Raw genomic sequence first — 21,151 nt, 5'->3', positions numbered from 1 at the left:
GTTTGTGATTCTGGATTAGACCCTCTCGACTCTCCTCCTTCCAGAAGCATCTCATAAACACCTTTGGACCTTGATTCTGGAGTCATCTGAATGTCATCATAAAAAATGTCTACTGCAAATTCCCTTCTGACCACAATGCCATACCGAGTAATACTCACTTGGTGGAGAAAGGATGAATAAGCCTCTGATGTTTCAGACACTTACAAGAGTGATGTATGCTATTTTATTAAATAGAGGTTTTGAATAAATAAAGGCTTAAAATTTTCACATAAGCTTTAATAAAACTTCATAAGGAGTCAAGCAACTATCTGATGCTATTTGATGCAAATACTATCGAAGAGGCTGGGGAGGGCACAAAGATAAGCTACTGACCCGTCTCTTCCCATTTTCCGACTAGGCCAAGTGCCCCATTATATGATTTGTTGTGCCATGACTTATTTTGGTATTTTTTCACAATTGTAATTCATGTTTATTAGTAATTCATTTGTGAAATCTTTGTGGAAGCTCTATAAGGTCAAAGATTGTCATCTTTTTCACTGCCATATTCCCACTGCCTAATTCAACATTGACCCTTAATATTTGTGGATGAATAATTAATATTGTTGTGCTACCCATGAGTACTTCTGTTGTCATGGGGAGAAAAATATACCATCAATATTTGTGGATTGATGGATAATGGCTCTAGTCTGAGGGCATAAACTCTGAGACCCTGAGCACAAGGGACTCCAAATAAAGGGGTGTTGCTCTTTCTTACTCCAGGAATACCAGATCTGGTCCATTACTACATTCTGTACTGAAGGGTCTAAAAGACCATGTATAATTACAAAGTATATAGTGTAAAAAGGGATGTCATAATAAAAGAGAAGCTGGTCATATTTATTTACTGTGTGTTAAACATATCCAGATATTAGAAACTTATTGATATCTTTACACCAAATTTAATTGATTTCTTTGTTTAAAGGAAAATAGAAAAGTCATATTGAATAAAAGGTCAGAAATACCAGATGCTAATTTGGTGTCAGATGCTAAGAGAGAGAGAGAGAGAGAGAGAGAGAGAGAGAGAGAGAGAGAGAGAAATATACATACACTTTGCCCACAAATTCACTCCCACACATACCATATATGTTTTTGACTTTCTTCAAGATGGTAAGGTGTGAGATTACATTTACAACTTATCTGATGGTAGGTTCAGTGAACCTAAAAAAGCATTTAGTTAGAATTATTATATCAATACAGTAAACTTTTATTAAACATTAGGTATGTACCAGGCACTATGTTAGGTGCTGGGATACAAGGTTGAATGAGGGAAGGGAAAATCAGCAGTGGGGAATGTGGGGAGAAACAAGTTACTAAAAGAAGGAAGACTCACTGGAAATGATTGGTGTCCAACCAAACAGAGCAATCAAATACGGACCCTGAATACTAAGAACAGGTATGGCACACCTAAATCTTTTAGAACACACTATGTGGCACTAATGCTAGACTACCAATCTGGAACACCCTGAATTTAAATAAGGAAATACATTCCATTATCCAGAACTCTTGAGCAATTAGAAAAATAAGATGAGTTCACAATAAATGCCCAACTCATTCCTGCTGCTTTTGTGAGTACAGTTTTCTCTCCAACAGCCTGGAGAAGGGTTCCCTCATGGAATGGATCTGAAGCCTGGTTACCACTATTAAATTAAAAAAAAAAAAAAAAACTGACCAGTAACTCTCCCTGCATCCGCCCCTGCCCTCACTAGTGTGGTATTGCTATTGATCCCCATTAATGATTTAGTGATTAAGGAGAATAAATTGCCTATGAATGCAAAGCAAGCTGAAAGGCCCCCAGGAACCCAGCTGAACATTCTTTTATCAGCAAGTACTGTATGTGCCTGTAATTTTCAACCCAGTGTCCCAAGCCACCTTGGGACGTCACTTCCACATCAAATGTGCTGTGTTTTCAGCATCTTGCTCACCATGCTCTATTTTGTCAACTTCTGACTTCCTCTTTTCTTATCTTTTCCACTTAGGCAATGGCTCTCTTTTTACCTACTACCCAATTACCAGACAATATTTCTGTGAGTCCCTTGTTGTGAATTAGCACATGCAAGCACAGAACTGGTTGGTTGTCAGGTTACAGTGCATTTGGTTGTGCGTGAGGTGCATCACTGGATTCCTTTTTTGGATTTTATGCCTCGGCTTCCAGGCTGGGAAAACCACCCAGTGAGTGACGTGAGGAGGTGACATCTTTCTCCCATTCCATAAAAATTCCCTTGGAGACCTCTGTGAGTAGTAATATAAGAATGTAAAAGGGTATTATTTTAAAAACTGGCACCAGAATTTTTCTGGAGGGAATGGTCTTGGGAAAGTGTGTAGTCCCCAAAGTCATGATTTCATAGTTTGTGAGATCAAACCCCACATTGTGCTCTGTGCTGACAGGATGGAGCCTTCTTGGAATTCTCTCTTTTCCCCTCTCTTTCTCTGACCCTCCCCGCTTCATGCTCATTCTCAGTCTTTCTCAAAATAAGAAAATAAACTTAAAAAAATTAAAAATCACTTGCAGACTTTTTCAAAAACCCTAAAGCCCATGCTACGTGCAGACCAACCAGGAAGTCTGAGACATCTTCAAGTGATTCCAATATGCAGCCAAGGTTGTGGACCACTATCCTCTCTCTGGGCAGGAAACTCATCTTTTCCTGATTTGTCTCCATCTCCAGAAAATTGTGCCTACTCTATGCTTAAAACAATTCTTCATTGACCTTCATACCCCACCTCTGTTTTGCAGAGAGTTTTGCAGAAAATGGCAACACCTGTTATCTCCACTTTCTTACCTCCCATTATACTGTAGCCAGCACCCATCTCTCTGGCTTCTGTCCCCATCACTGTGGTAAAGAAATCTTTCCAAGTTCCCCAGCGACTTCCATATTTCCACAATGTATGGCCACTTTCTGTCCTTATCCTATGTAACTCATCAGCTGTATTCCAAAGAACCAATTGCTGTTTTCTTGAATTAATCAATCATCCGGCTCTGTGACACGAGGCTCTTCTGATTTCCTTTAACCCCCTGGCTAATCCTTCTTGGTCTCCTTCTCCTTTGTCTAGACTCTAATTGTGGATGATACTAAATCCATGTTTGTTCTTTCTTTAAATTTCCCTGCTAGCTCCTGATAGTGCCCATATTTACATACCAACCTCACTCATTTCCTTGGAGCTCTAGATTCACTTATTCAAGTGCCTACTTGATGTTTTCACTTTGATATTCCACAGATATCACCAAATTAACATTTCTAAATATAATTCCTAGTTTCATCCTTAGATCTTCCTCTCCACTTCCCTCAGTCTTCCCAGCTCTGAAAATGGCACCACCACCAACTTAGCTGGTCATATATACCAGCCACCTAGAGCTATTCTGGACTTCTCCCTTTCCTTCACCTCTCATGATAAACCTTCTGCAATTTCTGTTCTAAATCTAAAGTAGATCTCCAACCCATCCTTTCCTCCTCATCTCCACTGCCACCACCATAGTCCAGTCCATCCATCATCTTTGTCCTGGGTCACAGCTTCCAAATTGATCTGTCTAGTTTTATTCTAACCTGCCTCAAATCAGTGATACCTAGGGAAAGTCCCTCTGCTCCTTTTCTCTAATGCAGCATCGAGTTCTGGGGCTACATTATCTCTGGACTAGGTGACTCCTTCTGAACAGGGAAACCAGAAGTTGCTCACCAGGGATACAACTGAAGACCAAGGCAGTGATCAGGCAGTAGAAAGTTATTAGACTCTACACCTCCTGAATAATTCTCCTATAAACTCAATACATCAGGCATATGACTAACCCTTTTTATCTCTGGAAAACTGGCAACATAAGTTGAAATGCATGTAAATACGTACCCTCTGATACACAGGTGGTATAATCCAGAAAATCTGCAAACATACCAAATTTGGGGTAAATCGTATCATTTTATAAACCCCTTAGGGTGCTGGATAGTTACATGAAGTTATATGATTTTCTTTTCGTAATGCAAAGAAAGTCAATATCAAATTCCTAGTTTATTTGTTTTACAAATATGAAGTTTTGAAATGCAATTTTTTTTTTACAATTGGCCATCTTCTACATACTCCTCCATTTCAGTCTCCTTTGCTAATTCCTTGCCTATTAGACCCCCCCCAAATGCTGGTGTCCTTTAGGGCTAGATGCTATATCTTCTTTCCTCCCTGTATTTCCTCCCTATGTTCAGATTTACATCTCCCAGATTGGCATCTCTGATTCTCATCTTCAGATTCACATATTGAAATACATACTTGCCATTTCTGCTCAGGCATCTACAGTTATGTCCAACTCAACATTTTCAAAATCTTAGTTTGTCTCTACAACCTCACTCCCCTCATCTCTGTAAATAGCACCGCATCCCCGCCATCACAGAATGTTTTATATCTGGTTGACTAGATTACTGTAAATAGGAGTGCACCTTTGAATGGCACATGGCCCCAGTAACATCTCCTATTACCATCAACCTTGGACATCTGTCTCATAGATAGGATTATCAGGGACAAGATGATGGGGATGGTGAGCAGGGAGTATAGGATTAGCTCAGTGCCATCTGCCAACGACACTGGAACTGAGAATTCAAAGAAAAGGGCAGTAGGATCCAGATTTATGTTATATACAAGTAGACAACATTGCTGTTCACTTATTATCTACCTGTAAATGCAGCTCAACCCAAATGCAACCCTCACAAACAATGGTCATTCAAAATCAGCAAAAAATGTAGACTTATTTGGGAAGACATTAGAGAGCAATACACATGAAGTAAGATAATGTGATAATCTGTCCTATATCAGCTTTTACAAGTTTCATTACCTTATTTCTTAAGATCTAAAAGTGCACTTTCTCCCCTTAATGCTGTTGCAATGTTTGCTTTTGCCTCTGGAACTGAAAATCAGCTCCATACCAAATATGAAGCAGGGGGCAGATACAGAAGGGCAGAGATGGTCATGGGGGGAAAATACTGTGTGTAACTAAGTTTTTAAATGGAATTGGGAGAAATCCTTGGACTTTGACCTATTTTATTTGAATATAACTGGATTAAGCTTCTGTAACAGACAGAAAGGAATACTCCAAATAGTAGTAGAGATTAAGTTGTATTATATTAAACTAAAGTTACATGTTTGTACATCCAAAGTTATGGCTTATGAAATCTGCACCCACTCTTCATATATACAAATTTATGGGATTCTTTTAACATTCAGGCTTTCTGTTCTTAAATTAGGAAGAGAGAGAAGTTAGTTTTACTACAGGCAAGATCAACTTTATCCTATTTTTCTGAAGCCAGAGTATATAGATCCTAAGAGTTTTGAAAGTCAAGATCAATAAGCCTATTTTGTTTACAGAATAATAGCATATACACAGAAGTGACACCATCGACACATCACTCCACAATTTAACTAATTGTGCAACTTCAGGCATTCCTCAATTATGTCCTGGAATAAATGTGTAGCAGCATTAACTTCATATACACAGGTTTTGTCCTTATATACATTAAGGACAAATTTCATAGTTTTTTCTGTCTTTCAACAATGCGAAACTGTGTGTATCTTGTAGAATAATTCTGCTATCCTTCCAAAAAGAGATATACTGGAAAAATATGAACTATTTCTTTTATGAGAAAAATGCTTGCCCCTTCCTTACCTTCACACCAAGGATTGAAGAGAATGTATGTGTCCGTTTCTGGGTTTCGGCTGGTGCGGAGAACGCCGTAGGGGGTCCAGACAGCAACATACATGCGGAATTTCCCCACAATGCACTCTGGAGAAGACTGGATGGACAGCCGGACAGACCTGTCCTCTCTCATGACAACTTTGGCCCCCCACTTGCCTTTCTGCAGCTGTGAGACGACAGGAACTGGGATGTAGGTTCCCTTGTTCTCCTGAGGGTAGCGACCTGTGGGAAGAAGCATTGAGATGATTTCACAAACCATTTTTGTTCTGACTCTGTCATCTTATGGCTGAAGGCTAAAATAATTAATTAGACTTGAAATCATAAGACTTGGGTATGAATTTCATTTCTGCTATCAAGTTGCTATGTGATGTTAGTTGATTTTCTGAACTTCTTTGACGCTCTGATTTGTCATGTCTAGATAAAAAAAAAGAATAATGATAATTACAGGAATTTTTGCTCGTTGGCTAGTTGATGAATTCAAATAAGATGTAGCAATAGTAATTTGGGATGCAAAAACATAACAGAGCTTATAGGGTACTGTGAAGTTACCATTGCCTAAAATGCTGCCCTCTAAAAAGTCAGAATTGCTATTTTAGGGAGATAGGCAAATGTTTTTGGGTTTATTCTGAATACAATTTGTTATATTACTTATAACAGGATTATATTTATAGGTTGCACATGTAGCCATTTTCACATTCAACTGAAATATGTGTTTATTGCCAGTCTCATTAGTGATTTAGGCTTATGTCATGGGCAAGAATTCAGGCTCCAGAGGCAAATTATCTAGATTTGACTCTTGGCTCTGCTACTTCCTTACCCTGGCAATTTCTGCCAAATTACTTGGCCTTTACAAATCCCTATTTCTTTCTCTGTTTCTTCATCGGTACATGAGGAGAACAATATTACCTAAGGATGAAATAAAATAACGCATGTATGATGCTTTGCCCATAATTTCTCATGCATAACCAATCTCAGCTGTTACTTAAATAGAAAACTAAGATCCCCAAAAGCAAGGGAATTAAAAGCAAAAATGAACTATTGGGACCTCATGAAGATAAAAAGCTTCTGCACAGCAAAGGAAACAATCAACAAAACTAAAAGGCAACCAATGGAATGGGAAAAGATATTTGCAAACGACATATCAGACAAAGGGCTAGTATCCAAAATCCACACCCAAAACTCAAATAATCCAGTGAAGAAATGGGCAGAAGACATTAACAGACACTTCTCTAAAGAAGACATCCAGATGGCCAACAGGCACATGAAAAGATGCTCAACGTTTCTCCTCATCAGGGAAATACAAATCAAAACCACACTCAGATATCACCTCACGCCAGTCAGAGTGGCTAAAATGAACAAATTAGGAGACTATAGATGCTGGAGACGATGTGGAGAAACAGGAACCCTCTTGCACTGTTGGTGGGAATGCAAACTGATGCAGCCACTCTGGAAAACAGTGTGGAGGTTCCTCAAAAAATTAAAAATAGACCTACCCTATGACCCAGCAATAGCACTGCTAGGAATTTACCCAAGGGATACAGGAGTGCTGATGCATAGGGGCACTTGTACCCCAATGTTTATAGCAGCACTCTCAACAATAGCCAAATTATGGAAAGAGCCTCAATGTCCATCAACTGATGAATGGATAAAGAAATTGTGGTTTATATACACAATGGAATACTACGTGGCAAGGGATGAAATATGACATTTGTAGCAACATGGATGGAACTGGAGAGTGTTATGCTAAGTGAAATAAGTCATACAAAGACAGATACCATATGTTTTCACTCTTATGTAGATCCTGAGAAACTTAACAGAAGTCCATGGGAGAGGGGAAGGAAAAAAAAAGAGGTTAGAGAGGAAGAGAGCCAAAGCATAAGAGACTCTTAAAAACTGAGAACAAACCGAGGGTAGATGGGGGGTGGGAGGGAGGGGAGGGTGGGTGATGGGTATTGAGGAGGGCACCTTTTGGGATGAGCACTGGGCGTTGTATGGAAACCAATTTGACAATAAATTTTATATTAAAAAATAAATAGAAGACTAACCATCAGGACATTTTACCATATTTTGAGGCTCATCACACTTTATATATAAGTTATCTCAGCATAAATGTTATTTCTCTTTATTGCTGTCATTTTATTTTTTTATTTTTTATTTTTTAAAAAAAAATTTTTTTTTCAACGTTTATTTATTTTTGGGACAGAGAGAGACAGAGCATGAACGGGGGAGGGGCAGAGAGAGAGGGAGATACAGAATCAGAAACAGGCTCCAGGCTCTGAGCCATCAGCCCAGAGCCTGATGCGAGCCTGACACGGGGCTCGAACTCACGGACCGCGAGACCGCGACCTGGCTGAAGTCGGACGCCCAACCGACTGCGCCACCCAGGCACCCCTATTGCTGTCATTTTAGACCAAATTGTTATTTCATGGTGTTAACCTCAAAACTAAATTTCACCATGGGCTCCTGAAAAACATGAAGGTGACAGCATTTTTTAGCTTTTTAGCTTATAGTTTAATTTATAGTTTAGTTTACAAGATAATCAAACATATAGATATTTTAAACTAGAGCAAATCTTTCATTTACAAACTTTTCCGAAATGTGTTAGATATTTAATTCTTCATGACTTGAAGAAAAATACAAATCAGGCTACTAAGTCTGTAATTTTTTTTTGATTGCAAGCAGAAGAATATTTAAGAGAAAAACCTATTTGCTTTATAGAAAACATGCAGAGGATTCTACATTAAAATGAACAAAACCAACGCTTTATTTGGGCCTCTCCAGTTACTGAGGTCTTAAAGGATTCTTTGGTAGGCATATTGTCAAAGACAGAGCATTCTAAGGAGGAGGTTGCATAAGTTAATTGCAGTGTAATTTTGTGAGATACTTAATCTTAATGAAAATAATATTCTACCCAGTGCAAGCCAGGGAGAAAGATTAGAACCCCAGTGCTTTGCTATGTGTTAGGGGTTATCAGTTAATCACCACTCAGGATGGATATTATCATAAATTCAATAAAGTCTTAAACATGGTTTGCTGCCAAGATGTAACAGTGTCGAGGTGGTGTTCTTGGGAATATATGGAGCTTAGTCTATGGGAATCCTGCTCATAAATCCTGCCAGAGCTGCTTGTTCCAAAGGCACCTCCATCTCTGTATTTCCTGGGTAGTTTCCTCTTTGTGCCTGCTCAAACTAGGATGGTGGGGAGGCTGAGGCTGCCCTTTTCTCTGAAGGCGTTGTTGCTCCCTGGAGACCCCATCACTACTGAAGAGTAGACATCAAACATAGTTTCACCAGCTAAGTGGAACCATAATTCATTCATTACAGGGGCTCCTGGAAGCTGTTGTCACTAAATACTGGCTTGGATTTAGAATACACAGTATCAAATACCATACAAGCTCATAAAAAATAAATGTTCAGAGATACAATCTATGTGACAATGACAGACTTAAGTTTTGTAAAAACAAACAAACAAACAAACAAAAATGATAAAAGGAACGTTAAAATGTATTACATAAGAATGCTCCTTTAGGAGTATAGCAACGAAGTAGGAGAATGTCTCTGAAGCCATGTACTGTGTGCTGTGAGCCTCAACTTTGCACTAACACCCACTTCTGTTAGGAACATTGAAATAACTAAGATGATCACTATTTCCATTATTACACTTGAAATTATGATTTTGAAGACTCATATTAATTTTTTAAGGTTTATTTTATTTTGAGAGAGACAGAGAGTGCATGTGAGTAGGGGAGGGACAGAGAGAGAGAGAGAATCCCAAGCAGGCTATGCACAGTCAGCACAGAGCACAATGAAAGGCTCAAACTCATGAACCACGAGACCATGACTCCAGCTGAAATCAAGAGTTGGATGCTTAACCCACTGAGCCACCCAGGTGCCCTAAGACTCATATTAAATTTTACCTATCAAATTCATGGCATAAAAAAAAAAAGTAAAGAAAAAGAGGAGCCATGTTTATTCTTCCTGGCTTTGAATGCAGTCACGACCTAATGTAAAGACTAATTTGTTTGAACATTTTTCATTCATGCAACCATATCCCCTACCATGTGCTAGACATTATTCTCAGTACTAGGAATACAACAGTGAACCAAACAGACTGCTTTGCTCTTAGAGCTTGTAGTCTATGGAAAAAGCCAACGCTTGTGCTGTTTATTACATGCCTGTTACTGCTTTATTCCTTATATCAAACTATGAGAAGGAAATTATGATCATCATCCTAACTTGACAAATCAAGAAACAGGGCCATTAAGCAATCTGTCCAAGTGATGTGGCTGGCAAGTAGCGGGCTGAGATCTGAACCCAACCAGTCTGGCTTTAGAGCCTGGGAGTTTAATCACTAAGCTGTACGGCAGTTGTATGTGTAGAAAATGCTTTGGAGCTGGTGAGAACTATGTTCAGATTCTGACACCACAATTCACTATAGACATCCCTTTGGGCCAATTGCTTAATTGTGAGCCTCCACCTCCTTGTCTCTGCAGTTCTGGAAATGGAAAAAAAAATAGATTTTACAACATAGTGAAAGCTTTACACCTGGCGCACGGTAGGGGGTGGCTCAGGAGACATTTATTGTTTGTGTTTAAATATAACCGCTACTGGAAAGTAAAGCTAGAAGGAAGAAGAGGTGATTCCCACCCTCCTTCTTCACATGTGAAGAAATGTGAATGTTCTAGGGAAAGCCAGTTATTTTTGTGGAGGGAAGTGTTGTGGCCAAGAGGAGAGCAATGCAGCTGGCTTAGACCCTGGCTGCGTGATCATGGCACTTACTTGTTGTCTCTCATTTGTTCTGTAAAATGGGATAACAGTGGTCATCGTTTGTAATGGGGAAGGCAGCTCAATAAATGGCAGTTATTGTTATACTTTCCCCCATTGCCTCAGGCTTTCTTATTCCTATAAGTGATCCTTCCTTTGCTCCAGGAGCAGGAAGCCAGGATTGGGTTCATGGACAGTCAACCTATAGAACCCAAATCTACTGTCAAAGGCCACTTCATTCCTGAGTAAAATACATTGAACTGAGTAATTTTTCTGTCAGGGGAATACATACAGCTCACTCTCACAATCAATTAAAAAAAGTAGCATCATTCATTATTGACCAAAAAGCCTTAATAATTCCAGAATCATCATATAAGAATCACCTGAACCCTGTCCCTCACTCCTAACTCGTGATTTTCCAAATCATTTATGGTCACTGTCATCTTCATTCATTCATGCCTTGATCAGGAGCTGGCAAGCGATGGTCTACAGGTCAAAGGTAGCTTATGGCCTATTTGTATAAATAAAGTTTCATTGTCACACTCTCACTCATTTGAGTATTAGTGTGCTAAAACAGTAGAGTAGGGTAGCTATGACAGGGACCATATGGTCTGCAATGCCTGAAATATTTACTATCTGGCCTTTACAGTAAATGGTTGCCAACCTGTGACTTAGAGAATTTTACATTTTTTTAATTTAAGGAGTGGTTTATTATAGACACTCAGCATCTAATACTGGGATCTAAGAAGAAAAAAATATCACCTAGTTTTTCCTTCCAAAGAGAAATATATCACTAAACCAATAATAAGCATCTGAACTATTAGGTCAACATTTAGTTTCCTTAACACCTCATAGTTAAATTCCTCACAGTCTTATAGGGTGCTGAAGACATAGGAAGCTGGTTGTGATTTTTTATTGATTTCACTAGACATAGCTAAAGTCCAATTTTATTACTGTACCAGTTGTTTAGAGTTGTTAAGGCAGTTCATATAATGATGAAAATAAAGTAACAGGAAAGAAGGTTTATTTCCTGGGGTCCTTTCCTGTGAGGGAATTTTTGCAGATGGGAAACTGAGGCTCTATGAGGTTGTCACTTGGAAGACATCCATATAACTAGGCGAGGTAGACATGGGGCTCAGACCAAGATATTTGCACCGTTAAACCCATTGTCTTTTCTCTGCATCATGTCACCTACATGGAGCTAAGGGGGAGGATACTGAAGGTCTTACAAAATAATAATAATAGCAATGTATCACTATTGCTCATCAGTTCTGACAAATGTACCATATTAATGTACAACGTGAATACAAAGGAAAACTAGATGCAGGGTTTATAAGAACTCTCTGTACTATCCTCATAGTTTTCTTTAATCCCAAGAGTATTCTAAAATAAACTGCTTAAAAACAAAGATGAAGGAAAGATAAGAATAAATTGGAACATCTGAAGAGATATGAGGTCAAAGGACAGTGAGGGAATATGCCATGGTGTAGAGAAGGGACGTGAGACCGAAACATGAATCCAAGGGCTTAACAACCAACTGATCATCAGAAAGAAGACCTGTTTGCAAAGAGGGGCTGCAGGCTATAATGGATTTGACTCAGTGGTATTAGCGACTGAAAGACAAAGGGTAAACAATACTGCTGATACGGTCAGGCCAGGTGGCACCGGACCAGTGTATGGAAGCAAACCTGGAACAGGTAGTGAGTACATTCATCCCAAAGGAAGGAAAAAAGAGCCCAGATTTACAGACGTTTTCCTATTCACTGTATGGGAGAGCTGATTATTAATGTGAGACCTGACATGTCAATAGTACCGCAGGGTCTTGTCGGCTGCTCTATACAACATGTTTAATTCTAACTGTAATGATTTCAATGACAGCTCTGGGGGAGAATTTTCTATGATTGAGTTGTGAGTGAGGAAGTTGTGACAGAGTAGTATTTCATTTCACTAAATAGCCCTTCTCACCCCCAGGAGGTAGCATGTTTAAGAGACCACAATCAGGCTACAATCCGGAACACCCATCCATCAACATCCATGACTGCCCATCAACTATCCTTGGCTAAATCTGGATGTGAACCTCAGCCTTACACAGGTGATCACCATGCACATTTGTTGAAAGTGTGTAATGCTCAGAGAGTTGGTTCCCACACCCCTCCAAATTGTGACTTCTCTGTTGAAAAATACATGAGCGAGAAAGATAGAAGTGGAAATAAAATATCACAGAAACTATTCTAATTTTTCTTTTAATAACATAATCTTTGGAATTGGACTACCCAACCATGAAAAATACAATTACCAATTGCATTTTTTCACACTTACCTAAAATTGGTGCCATCTTCCCAAATGATCTAGAAATTAACACATGCTCTTAGTTTAAGTGCTTGTTTTCATTTGTAAATTGTTTTTGAGGCCACAGCAATACTATTTGTAAGGCAAAATTCACTTGGACCATATGTCTAGATTTAAATGTCCCTGTGGATTCTTTAACCTCACTCTCTCCTTACATATACATGAGTGAATACAGAGAGATGCACCTAACTTAACACCCCCATTCTGAAGCCAGGAGGAAGAGGGTGAACATATTTAGTTCCTTAAGATTTCATTTTTTACTAATGTTGGCTTGTTGGTTCTGAGTTTTTTGCATGCATTTGTCATATTTGTGTTATTCACATAAAAGACAAAGAGAAATCCACCTCCAGCTCAGACTCAGTCCTATGTGCCCTTGGGGAAAATTTGCTCTCAACTAGTCATTGCACAGACCAGAGAACCCTCTTCATGCAAAGCGCTGCATAGGTAAAATTCCAAGGAGGAACAAGTTGCATTTTAGAAATTCATTTTTTAGTAAGTTAATGGTGTGGAATATTTTTATATTGAAACACAATGTACTATGTGGTAATTAGATTCCCAGGTAGTCCAGGAAGGCCACTAATCAGCATATAGTATGGTCAGTAAGGTTGAAAATTATTGCTAATAGAATTATTCTGATTTCACTTTGCTCAGATCTAGAACCGGGAAGAACATAATCAGCCAGAAGGAGGAGTAGGCACCTTTCACTGAAGAAGACATGCCTGTCAGCTACTTGCCCTTGACGCTCTGAAATGAAGCTCATATCTCAGGACACCCCTGTTTCTCTCATCTCTTGGGAAGCTCATCTGTGAGTCAAGTGACCATAGTTGTGCTCCATCTATGCTAGACTTAGTAGTAGCAAATAGTAAGACACTTCTGGTCGTTCAAGGCTTAATTAATCACCTGAAAACCCCAGAAAAACCTTTTTCTTCATATTCACTTAGATATCTATTTTTCTTATGCAACTAAAATATTATCTTACTTGTCTTTAAAGCTCCCATAGAATACCACAATGCCATGCACCAAATAGGTGCCCAATAAATGTCCCCGGGACTGAATTGAACATTTTCACGAATGTCAGGTCCCATTAAGAACATCACAGAGACTTTAGAAACTCTGGAATGAGACGCCTGTAGCAAGCCAGGTGTCAATTTCAAGCATCCTTCACAAAAAATAAAAATTTCTAGTCCAAAACCTTTTCCTTCAAAGGGTGTTTTCCATTCACATACAAATATGTTTTAAGCTGAGCTCTGACTCCACCTAACTGCAGACTTTCTTTAATAGTGAATTCTTAGAAGAGGATCATCTCCAGGGAACATATGAATATATCATGTCTCCAGCTGGGAAGGTAAATTTCATGATGTTAATTCATTTTTCCATTTGATTCATTTGTTTTTCCCAAGACGCACCTTTCATGCTCAAAATAATCAATCTATTTCCAAATGGGCCCTGGAAGTGTTGCTGTGGCAACATGGTGTATGTGGCAGAGCTGGAAGCAAGAATACAGTAGCCTTGCAGAGGGAAGCAAACCTTGTTTTATCAGTCTTGGGATGGAACAGGAGCACACAGGGCCTGGATGTACTTTTAGAAACATCAGGTTACCAACTACAAAAACAAAACACCACCACAAAAAAAAAAAAAAAAGGAAGAAAGAAAGAAACAATCAAAAATGGCACAGATTCTTTTGTTCAAAATCAAATCATTTCATCAAGGACCTCAGGAATTTGCCCTATTTCATATCTTGTCAGTGGGAGAGTTTATACATATATTTTCAGATATTTCCTAAAGAAAGGAAGCTTCCTGGCAATGTTTATTCTGTGGCTCCAGTAAACTGGGGAAGGATGGGGAAACTTCTTGAGGACAGAGACTGAGTTATACTTAATGTCATATACTGAGTGGCATGCAAGACGCTTGGAATATAGTAGGTGCTCAATAAATATTTGGTAAATTGAAGATAGATACATTCTTCAAGGAGGCTTGTTTACCTTAATTTTATTTTACGTTTTTTTTTCACTATTTCCTACGTCTTTTACAATCTTTTTGGGAGTAAGATAAAATTTTGTGAAATAACCAGCACTGTGTTAGGATCTTTGAGTGACTAAAATAATGATAATTATAATGGTAATAATAATAATAATAATAATAATAATAAAAGCTACCTCTTGATGCAGACCACCAGCATTAAGAAGTACATATCTTAGATGGTCCAGCAAGGCCAGAGCCTGGCCCAGGGGTCTGCCAACAACACAGAGAGGAGCCAAAAAACATGAGGAAAAAATCAGAGAAAACTCAATTGTATTGAAATATAAGGATTTCCTCATCTGTGAAATAAAACTCCAGGGGTCCTGCAACAAAGTATTGACACTCACTGTAAACGTGCCTACAGTATGCCAGGCTTTATCTAGGATTGTTAGCCATGAGGAACAGTGAGTGGCAGAGCTTCTGAAACATAATCTTCACAGCTGTTGGGTGCATTGGAAACCCAGAAGAGGAAGGGGCTGAAGGTGCTATGGAAGTAAGAGAGGATCCCTCAAAGAAGGTGGCTTTGGGATGGAATCTTAAAGATGGACAAGGTGGGGAGGAGCCTTCTTGGCAGAGGGAATAAGGAAAATGCGAGGCATAAGGGAATAATGAAACCCCTGTGGCAGTAGAAGCAGTTGACTTGGGCAGGGTAAGAGCCAAAGGGACCTTTGATGCTGTGCAAAAACATTAGGTTGTGTCCCAGGAGATGGGGCAGGAGCCACAGAGAAGCTCTAGGTGGCCTCATGAGATATTCACATTAGGAAGATCAGTTTGGCTGCAGATGGAGAATGGTTTGGAGGGGACAAGCATGGAGGAAAAGCATGCAGAGGGCTGCTGAAGTATTTAGGTAAAACATGATGGTGTCCTCAGGGTGACAATGCCTAGGTCTGGCTAATGACCTAAAGAGGGAGGATAAGTGGATGGATGTAAGGTAGAAGCAGAAGAAAGCAATAGAGGCTTAGCCAAGAGTGAGATGGGTGGAGCAAAAGGTGACCCTAGGTTTTGGTTATTCTTCACTCAAGAGCTTCTGACTGCTACTGGGTGCCAGGCACTGTTTTCATTGCTGGGCATATGGCTACGAGTAAAACATCATCCCCTCTAACCCTGACTCATGACTAAGCTGCAAGACTTGATGAGCATGATGCTTTATAAGGGTCTGCTCCAAAAATCAGACCTGGTGTGGTTAACTGCCATACAGACTTACTCAATAACTAGTTTTCCGGAAATTCCCTTAACCACATGGATGTGTGCCTCATCTGAGAGAAGACAGAATATTTTTAGTCTTTGAGAAAAAAAAATCATGAACATAAAATCTCTACAATTTAGATGAGGTAGGTTATAGAACATAACACTTTGTAAGATTTGTTCATATTGCTGATCCAATATCTAAGGAACAGGAGGATTAGAAATCAGAGAACTTGGATTTGAGTTCCAGGTTGTCCACGTAGGAAAGAGAACTACTGTTTGTGCTTATCTACTGTGCCTGTTGACCACCTGTTTGTTCTTAGACCCAATGCATACCACCTCATTCTGGTTCTACAGAAAATCTTATTCCCAGGCTCCTTTGCCCTCTGGCTTTTCAGCAGGTCCCCTTCTCTCTCTGCGTCTGGAGTTGCTGAATCCCCTCAAAGGCTCTCAGCTCCCATTGGGCACTGCCATGGTTCCAGTTCTCAGGGATGACTTCTGGGTTCTGGTAAGACCTCCTCCTCCTCCATGTGCCTCCAGCCCCAGGTGTCGGGGGAGGTTTCTGCTGTCACTAATTTCCAAGATGCCTCACTGTGACTTCACTGTAACCAATTCCTTTGACTAAACTTCCATTGCTTATAAAACCTAGAGAAGTTTCTCTTGTGCACTCTGAACCCTGACTCTGCTTTGTGTGAGATATTGCACTAACACTCTGTATTGGCTTTAACAGTTATGTCCATGTAATATCTGGGGAAACTGGGGCTCAGAGAACTTAAGTAACTAGCTATCAATTGCAGAACAATGATTTGAACCCAGGTCTGTTTGGTCTAGCACTCAGGCCCGGGGAAGCTAATCAGCCTCTCAATCAATTTCCATCGGTAAACTAGCTTTATACAGGATGAGGTTTAAATAATAATGTGTGTGAAGGGCGTGCCATGGGTTGAACAAATTATTATTTTTCTCGTTATTCTATAGTGTCTGATGGCCACAACAGAAAATGAAGTTCATTAAACTTATATTTTATTTTTATTTCTGAGCATGGCCACATGCGTAGTGAAGAAGGTGGCTGCTGATGTGGCATGGTTCAGAGATTTATTCACAGGCATTTACCAAGCACCATTTAGGTACCAGGTACTAGACGGTAGATACTGAGAACAGTGATGTCAACACAGGTTCATGGGGCATACAGTTTAGTAGGAATAAACAGACAATAAGCAAATCAATATATACTACATCAATGGAGGTAAATGCCATGAAAAAGTAATATAAAGCAATTAAAGGGGACAGAGTGTAAATGGGGTGGTGGTGCTGATTTGGAGAAAGTGACCAGGTAGGACTCTCTGGTAAGGTGAAATTTGAGCAGAGATGTAGGAGAAGTGAGGAAATGAGCCGAGCAAACATCTGGAGAAGAGAATTACCTTAAGTGCAAAGGTCCTGAGGAACATGATACTCAGCATGCTTGAGGAGACTATGTGCCTGGAGCAGAGGGAACATTGGAGAGAATCATAGGAGATGGGGTGAGAGAGAGAGCGAGCCAGAAGATCAAATAGAGCCTTGAAGGCTGTTGTCAGGACTCTAGAACTGACTCTGAGTAAGAAAAGAAATCACTAGAAAAGACACATGGTCTGCCTTAAGTTATTCTTAAAAATCACATTGGCTGCTCTGTGAAGACTGTAGGAGAGCAATTAAGATGATAGAAAGACCTCTTGACTTCTCAAAATATTCCCACTTTGCTTTTTGATCATGAAAATACTTCCAAGAGAGGACAAATCAGAGATAATGCTAAAAATGTTTATATCCCTGGGACATTTGCTTAAATTCATGAGTGTATGATATGAAACCTGATTAACGTACCTTTCCTAAAAACTGGTTTCACAGCTGGAAGAGAACCGGATGTTAAGAATAGGGAAACTTGCTCATAGAAGACGGTATAAAAATGTGGAAGTACTTGAAGTACAAAGTCTGTCTACATAACAACTGTTTCTAGGGCAATTTCTAGTCCTTCCCTGGCATGAGTTTAAACAAGGCTCTGTTGCTCTACCAATTCATCGAGGTTTAAATCCTTCAGATTCTAGTGATGTCAAGGACAGAGATAGGATGTTGATGTCACAATGTTTAATTTATTGTACCATGCTGGATTTCAGGGTTTATAAACCAAACTGCATACCAGTTTTTGTCCTCACTCTGTTAGCAACACTTTTGGGGGAAAAAGGATGTTTCCACATTTCTTAGGGTTCTGCCACCCTCAAGCTGGGCTCTGGAAGCCCAGTGCGGGTTTGGAGGGGGCAGAAAACGCACTTTGAACTGAAAGTGGGGATCACTAACCAGATTCATGACAGCTAGCAGTTTTAGTGCCTACCTCCTTCACATTCTCAATCAACTTCAGGAAGCAGGCCAGAAGGAATTCTCTCTTATAAGAACTAAATCTCCCTAGCAAATGGCAATTGCATGGAGCCAAAGCTCCCTTTGTTTGAGTTGTATCCATCATGTAAGCGGACTGAGACTTGGGAGCCTTATGAGAAAGACTGATTTATTTACAATAATGGCAACTGGCTTAAAAAGCAGTTGTCATTAGCCAACAAGGATAAGATCAAAAGTTTAGCTGAATATCTTCCAAGGAAAGCAGACCTCTGAATAAATTTCCACTAAAACAGTCAATTCTTGCTAATAATTTAATATCAAAAATGAGGGAATAAGGACAAATCATTGGTAATCTAACAAAATATTTGTCTGTCTTTGGAATGCAAATATATGAATGCAATTCATAACAGCAAGTGTTAGATGAGTTTGCATTGCCAGAAATTAAACCAATTGCTGATAGAGCAAAAATCAGCATAGAAAAGTATTCTAGGCAATAAGATGCAGTCCATTTGGTATTAGTCTGCAGGTGGATGTACATACTCAATAAATGTTTATTCAAACAGATATTTATAAATTGCTTACTATGAGCAAAATAATATCATTTTACTGGAGTGACAAAGGTAGGTATACGAGATGTATATGATACATTTCCTGCACTCAGTGAGTTCATAATCAAACATCCAAGTTTAGGCTGTAATTTAAGTCATAAAACTAATGCCACATGATGGTAACAGACCTAGAGCAGTGGATCAATGGTGGAGTCAGGAACGACTATTAAAGACATAACAACAAAAATAGAAGTTGAGGGATGGGCAAAAAGAATGACATGCACGTTGCATAATTATTAGTTCATATGTACATTTAGAGGTGGATGATCATTTGCTTACTAGAGATGTTCATAGTTGTGCAACGAGCTAATCACTGCTTACATTTAAAAGCATCATAAAAGTGGGGTGCCTAGGTGGCTCAGTCGGTTAAGCATCTGACTCTTGGTTTCATTTAGGTCATGATCTCATGGTTCGTGAGTTCCAGTCCCGCATCAGGTTCTGTGCTGACAGAGCAGAGCCTGCTTTGGATCCTCTCTCTCCCTCTCTCTGCCCTTCCCCTCCTCCTGTGCTCTCTCTCTCTCTCTCTCTCTCTCTCTCTCAAAATAAATAAATAAACTTAAAAAATTATTTACAAAAAAGCATCATAAAAACAATTGCACTCAAGCCTGGTGTTTATGACAATGACATAAATCAACTACATAAGTGACTGTGAAGAAAACCATGTTTAAACACAAGGATGTAAAGGAACCACATTCCAGGTTGGACTACTGGAGCCCCGCCTAGAGATGCCTGTGGAAGAAGGCGATTGTTCTTGACATCTCCCCATGGCCGAAGATACTCCAGTCTTCTCTCATTTCCTCTGCCAACTTGTCACCCACTGATTTACCTAAAAATTTTTAAATAGAGGTAATTGTCAAGTATCTCTTCACTTGTGGACTGAAGGTGTACATGGTGTACATGTTGGTCTTCCATGAATGACACCCGTCCTTTGGAAAATGGCACAATGAGGGAATTTTGTCTAAGACATCTGTCTATTCTTGAACTCCAAAGTTTAACCCCAAACTCAGGGCATGTGCTCTGAAGTTTCACACTGTCTTCTGAATGGCCAAGAAATCCTCACTTTGGGACTTCCTCTGAGCCTGCCTCCCCAGCAGCTCCTAGTGGCCAAACATCTCCATGCTATACCCAATAAATAGCCATTTGGCCATTCATCCTGGGGCATCTGGTCTCAGCTAACAGTAAATAGCAAGAGCCTAATAAATCTACTCTTGCTAAAATTTTAATATCTGATAAAACTAATTACACTCCCTCCCACCTCCATAATCACTCTTTATGGAAATAATTCCCTTAGTTGAAATCCATTCACTGCACACAATTTGGAGAGGGAATGGTTATCTGTAGTCACCTCCCAATCAGTGGATCCTGTGTCCTTCCAAGACCTTTCCAGAATCTATGCCTGTCATCTGAATTCTACTGATTCCTCTCTGAGGGAAGAGATTAGGCAAAAGGAGCTTGGTTAAGATATTAATACACCTTATTCAGTCATTGTCATTATGCCTAATGTCAAAATAATATATTTGTGTTGTTTTAAGCCACTAAAATTATAATAATGTTTTGCATCAGCAATAGAAAGCTAAAAGAAACACAAAGTACACAGCTGGCATTTTGTGAAGATTCACTGAGCATCATTCTATGAGTGGTATTATTATCTGCCTTACACCATACTTACTCAGGTCTCCTTGGGTATGAAATAGGAGAAACCTCAAGGATGAGAAACACTATGAAGGTCGCAGGGGTCAGGGGCCAGGGGTCATCATAGGTATATCATGGAAGCAAAAACAATAAGTGAGATAAACCTAGATTCGATTGGAAAATATTGACAGGAGGTAGAATAGCAATGAGCATACACAGGACCCAGGCTGTGATTTTTAAATACTATTTTCTCTTAAAAGGAAGCAGAGCTCTTTGAAGAAATGGTTGATTTCAGGGCTAGGGCAGGGAAAATATGAGATGAGCTTGAGACATCTTGTTGTGCCAGAAAATAAGGAAGAAAGGATACTGAAGCCAGTTGGAAGAGCTTCCAACTGGCAAAATCTAGGACAATTTGAACATCAAATTAATTAATGATAGTAACAGATTTAAGTAACCTGTTTAATTAAAAGAGGAAATCATGAATTCATACGTACATCAATCAATCATTGTATCAATAGAAATTGTGATGAATA

The 21,151-nt window shown here is 39.4% G+C and overlaps 1 protein-coding gene across 2 annotated transcripts in view; it reads right to left on the bottom strand.

Annotated features, from left to right (window-relative positions):
* Window positions 1-21,151, bottom strand: part of F13A1 (coagulation factor XIII A chain) — a 163,328-nt gene that overhangs the window by 109,493 nt on the left and 32,684 nt on the right. For both annotated transcript variants that reach the window (XM_040460663.1, XM_040460664.1), the window contains exon 4: window positions 5,672-5,923. In XM_040460663.1, coding sequence (XP_040316597.1) covers window positions 5,672-5,923 — 252 coding nt within the window. The remainder of the gene's footprint in view (window positions 1-5,671; window positions 5,924-21,151) is intronic.

Source organism: Herpailurus yagouaroundi, unplaced genomic scaffold (genome assembly GCF_014898765.1).
Source record: "Herpailurus yagouaroundi ecotype Mexico unplaced genomic scaffold, PumYag 250, whole genome shotgun sequence".
Taxonomy (NCBI): Eukaryota; Metazoa; Chordata; class Mammalia; order Carnivora; family Felidae; genus Herpailurus; species Herpailurus yagouaroundi.
The sequence above is the reverse complement of the archived record's forward strand: the minus strand, read 5'-3'. Positions and strand labels throughout refer to the sequence as shown.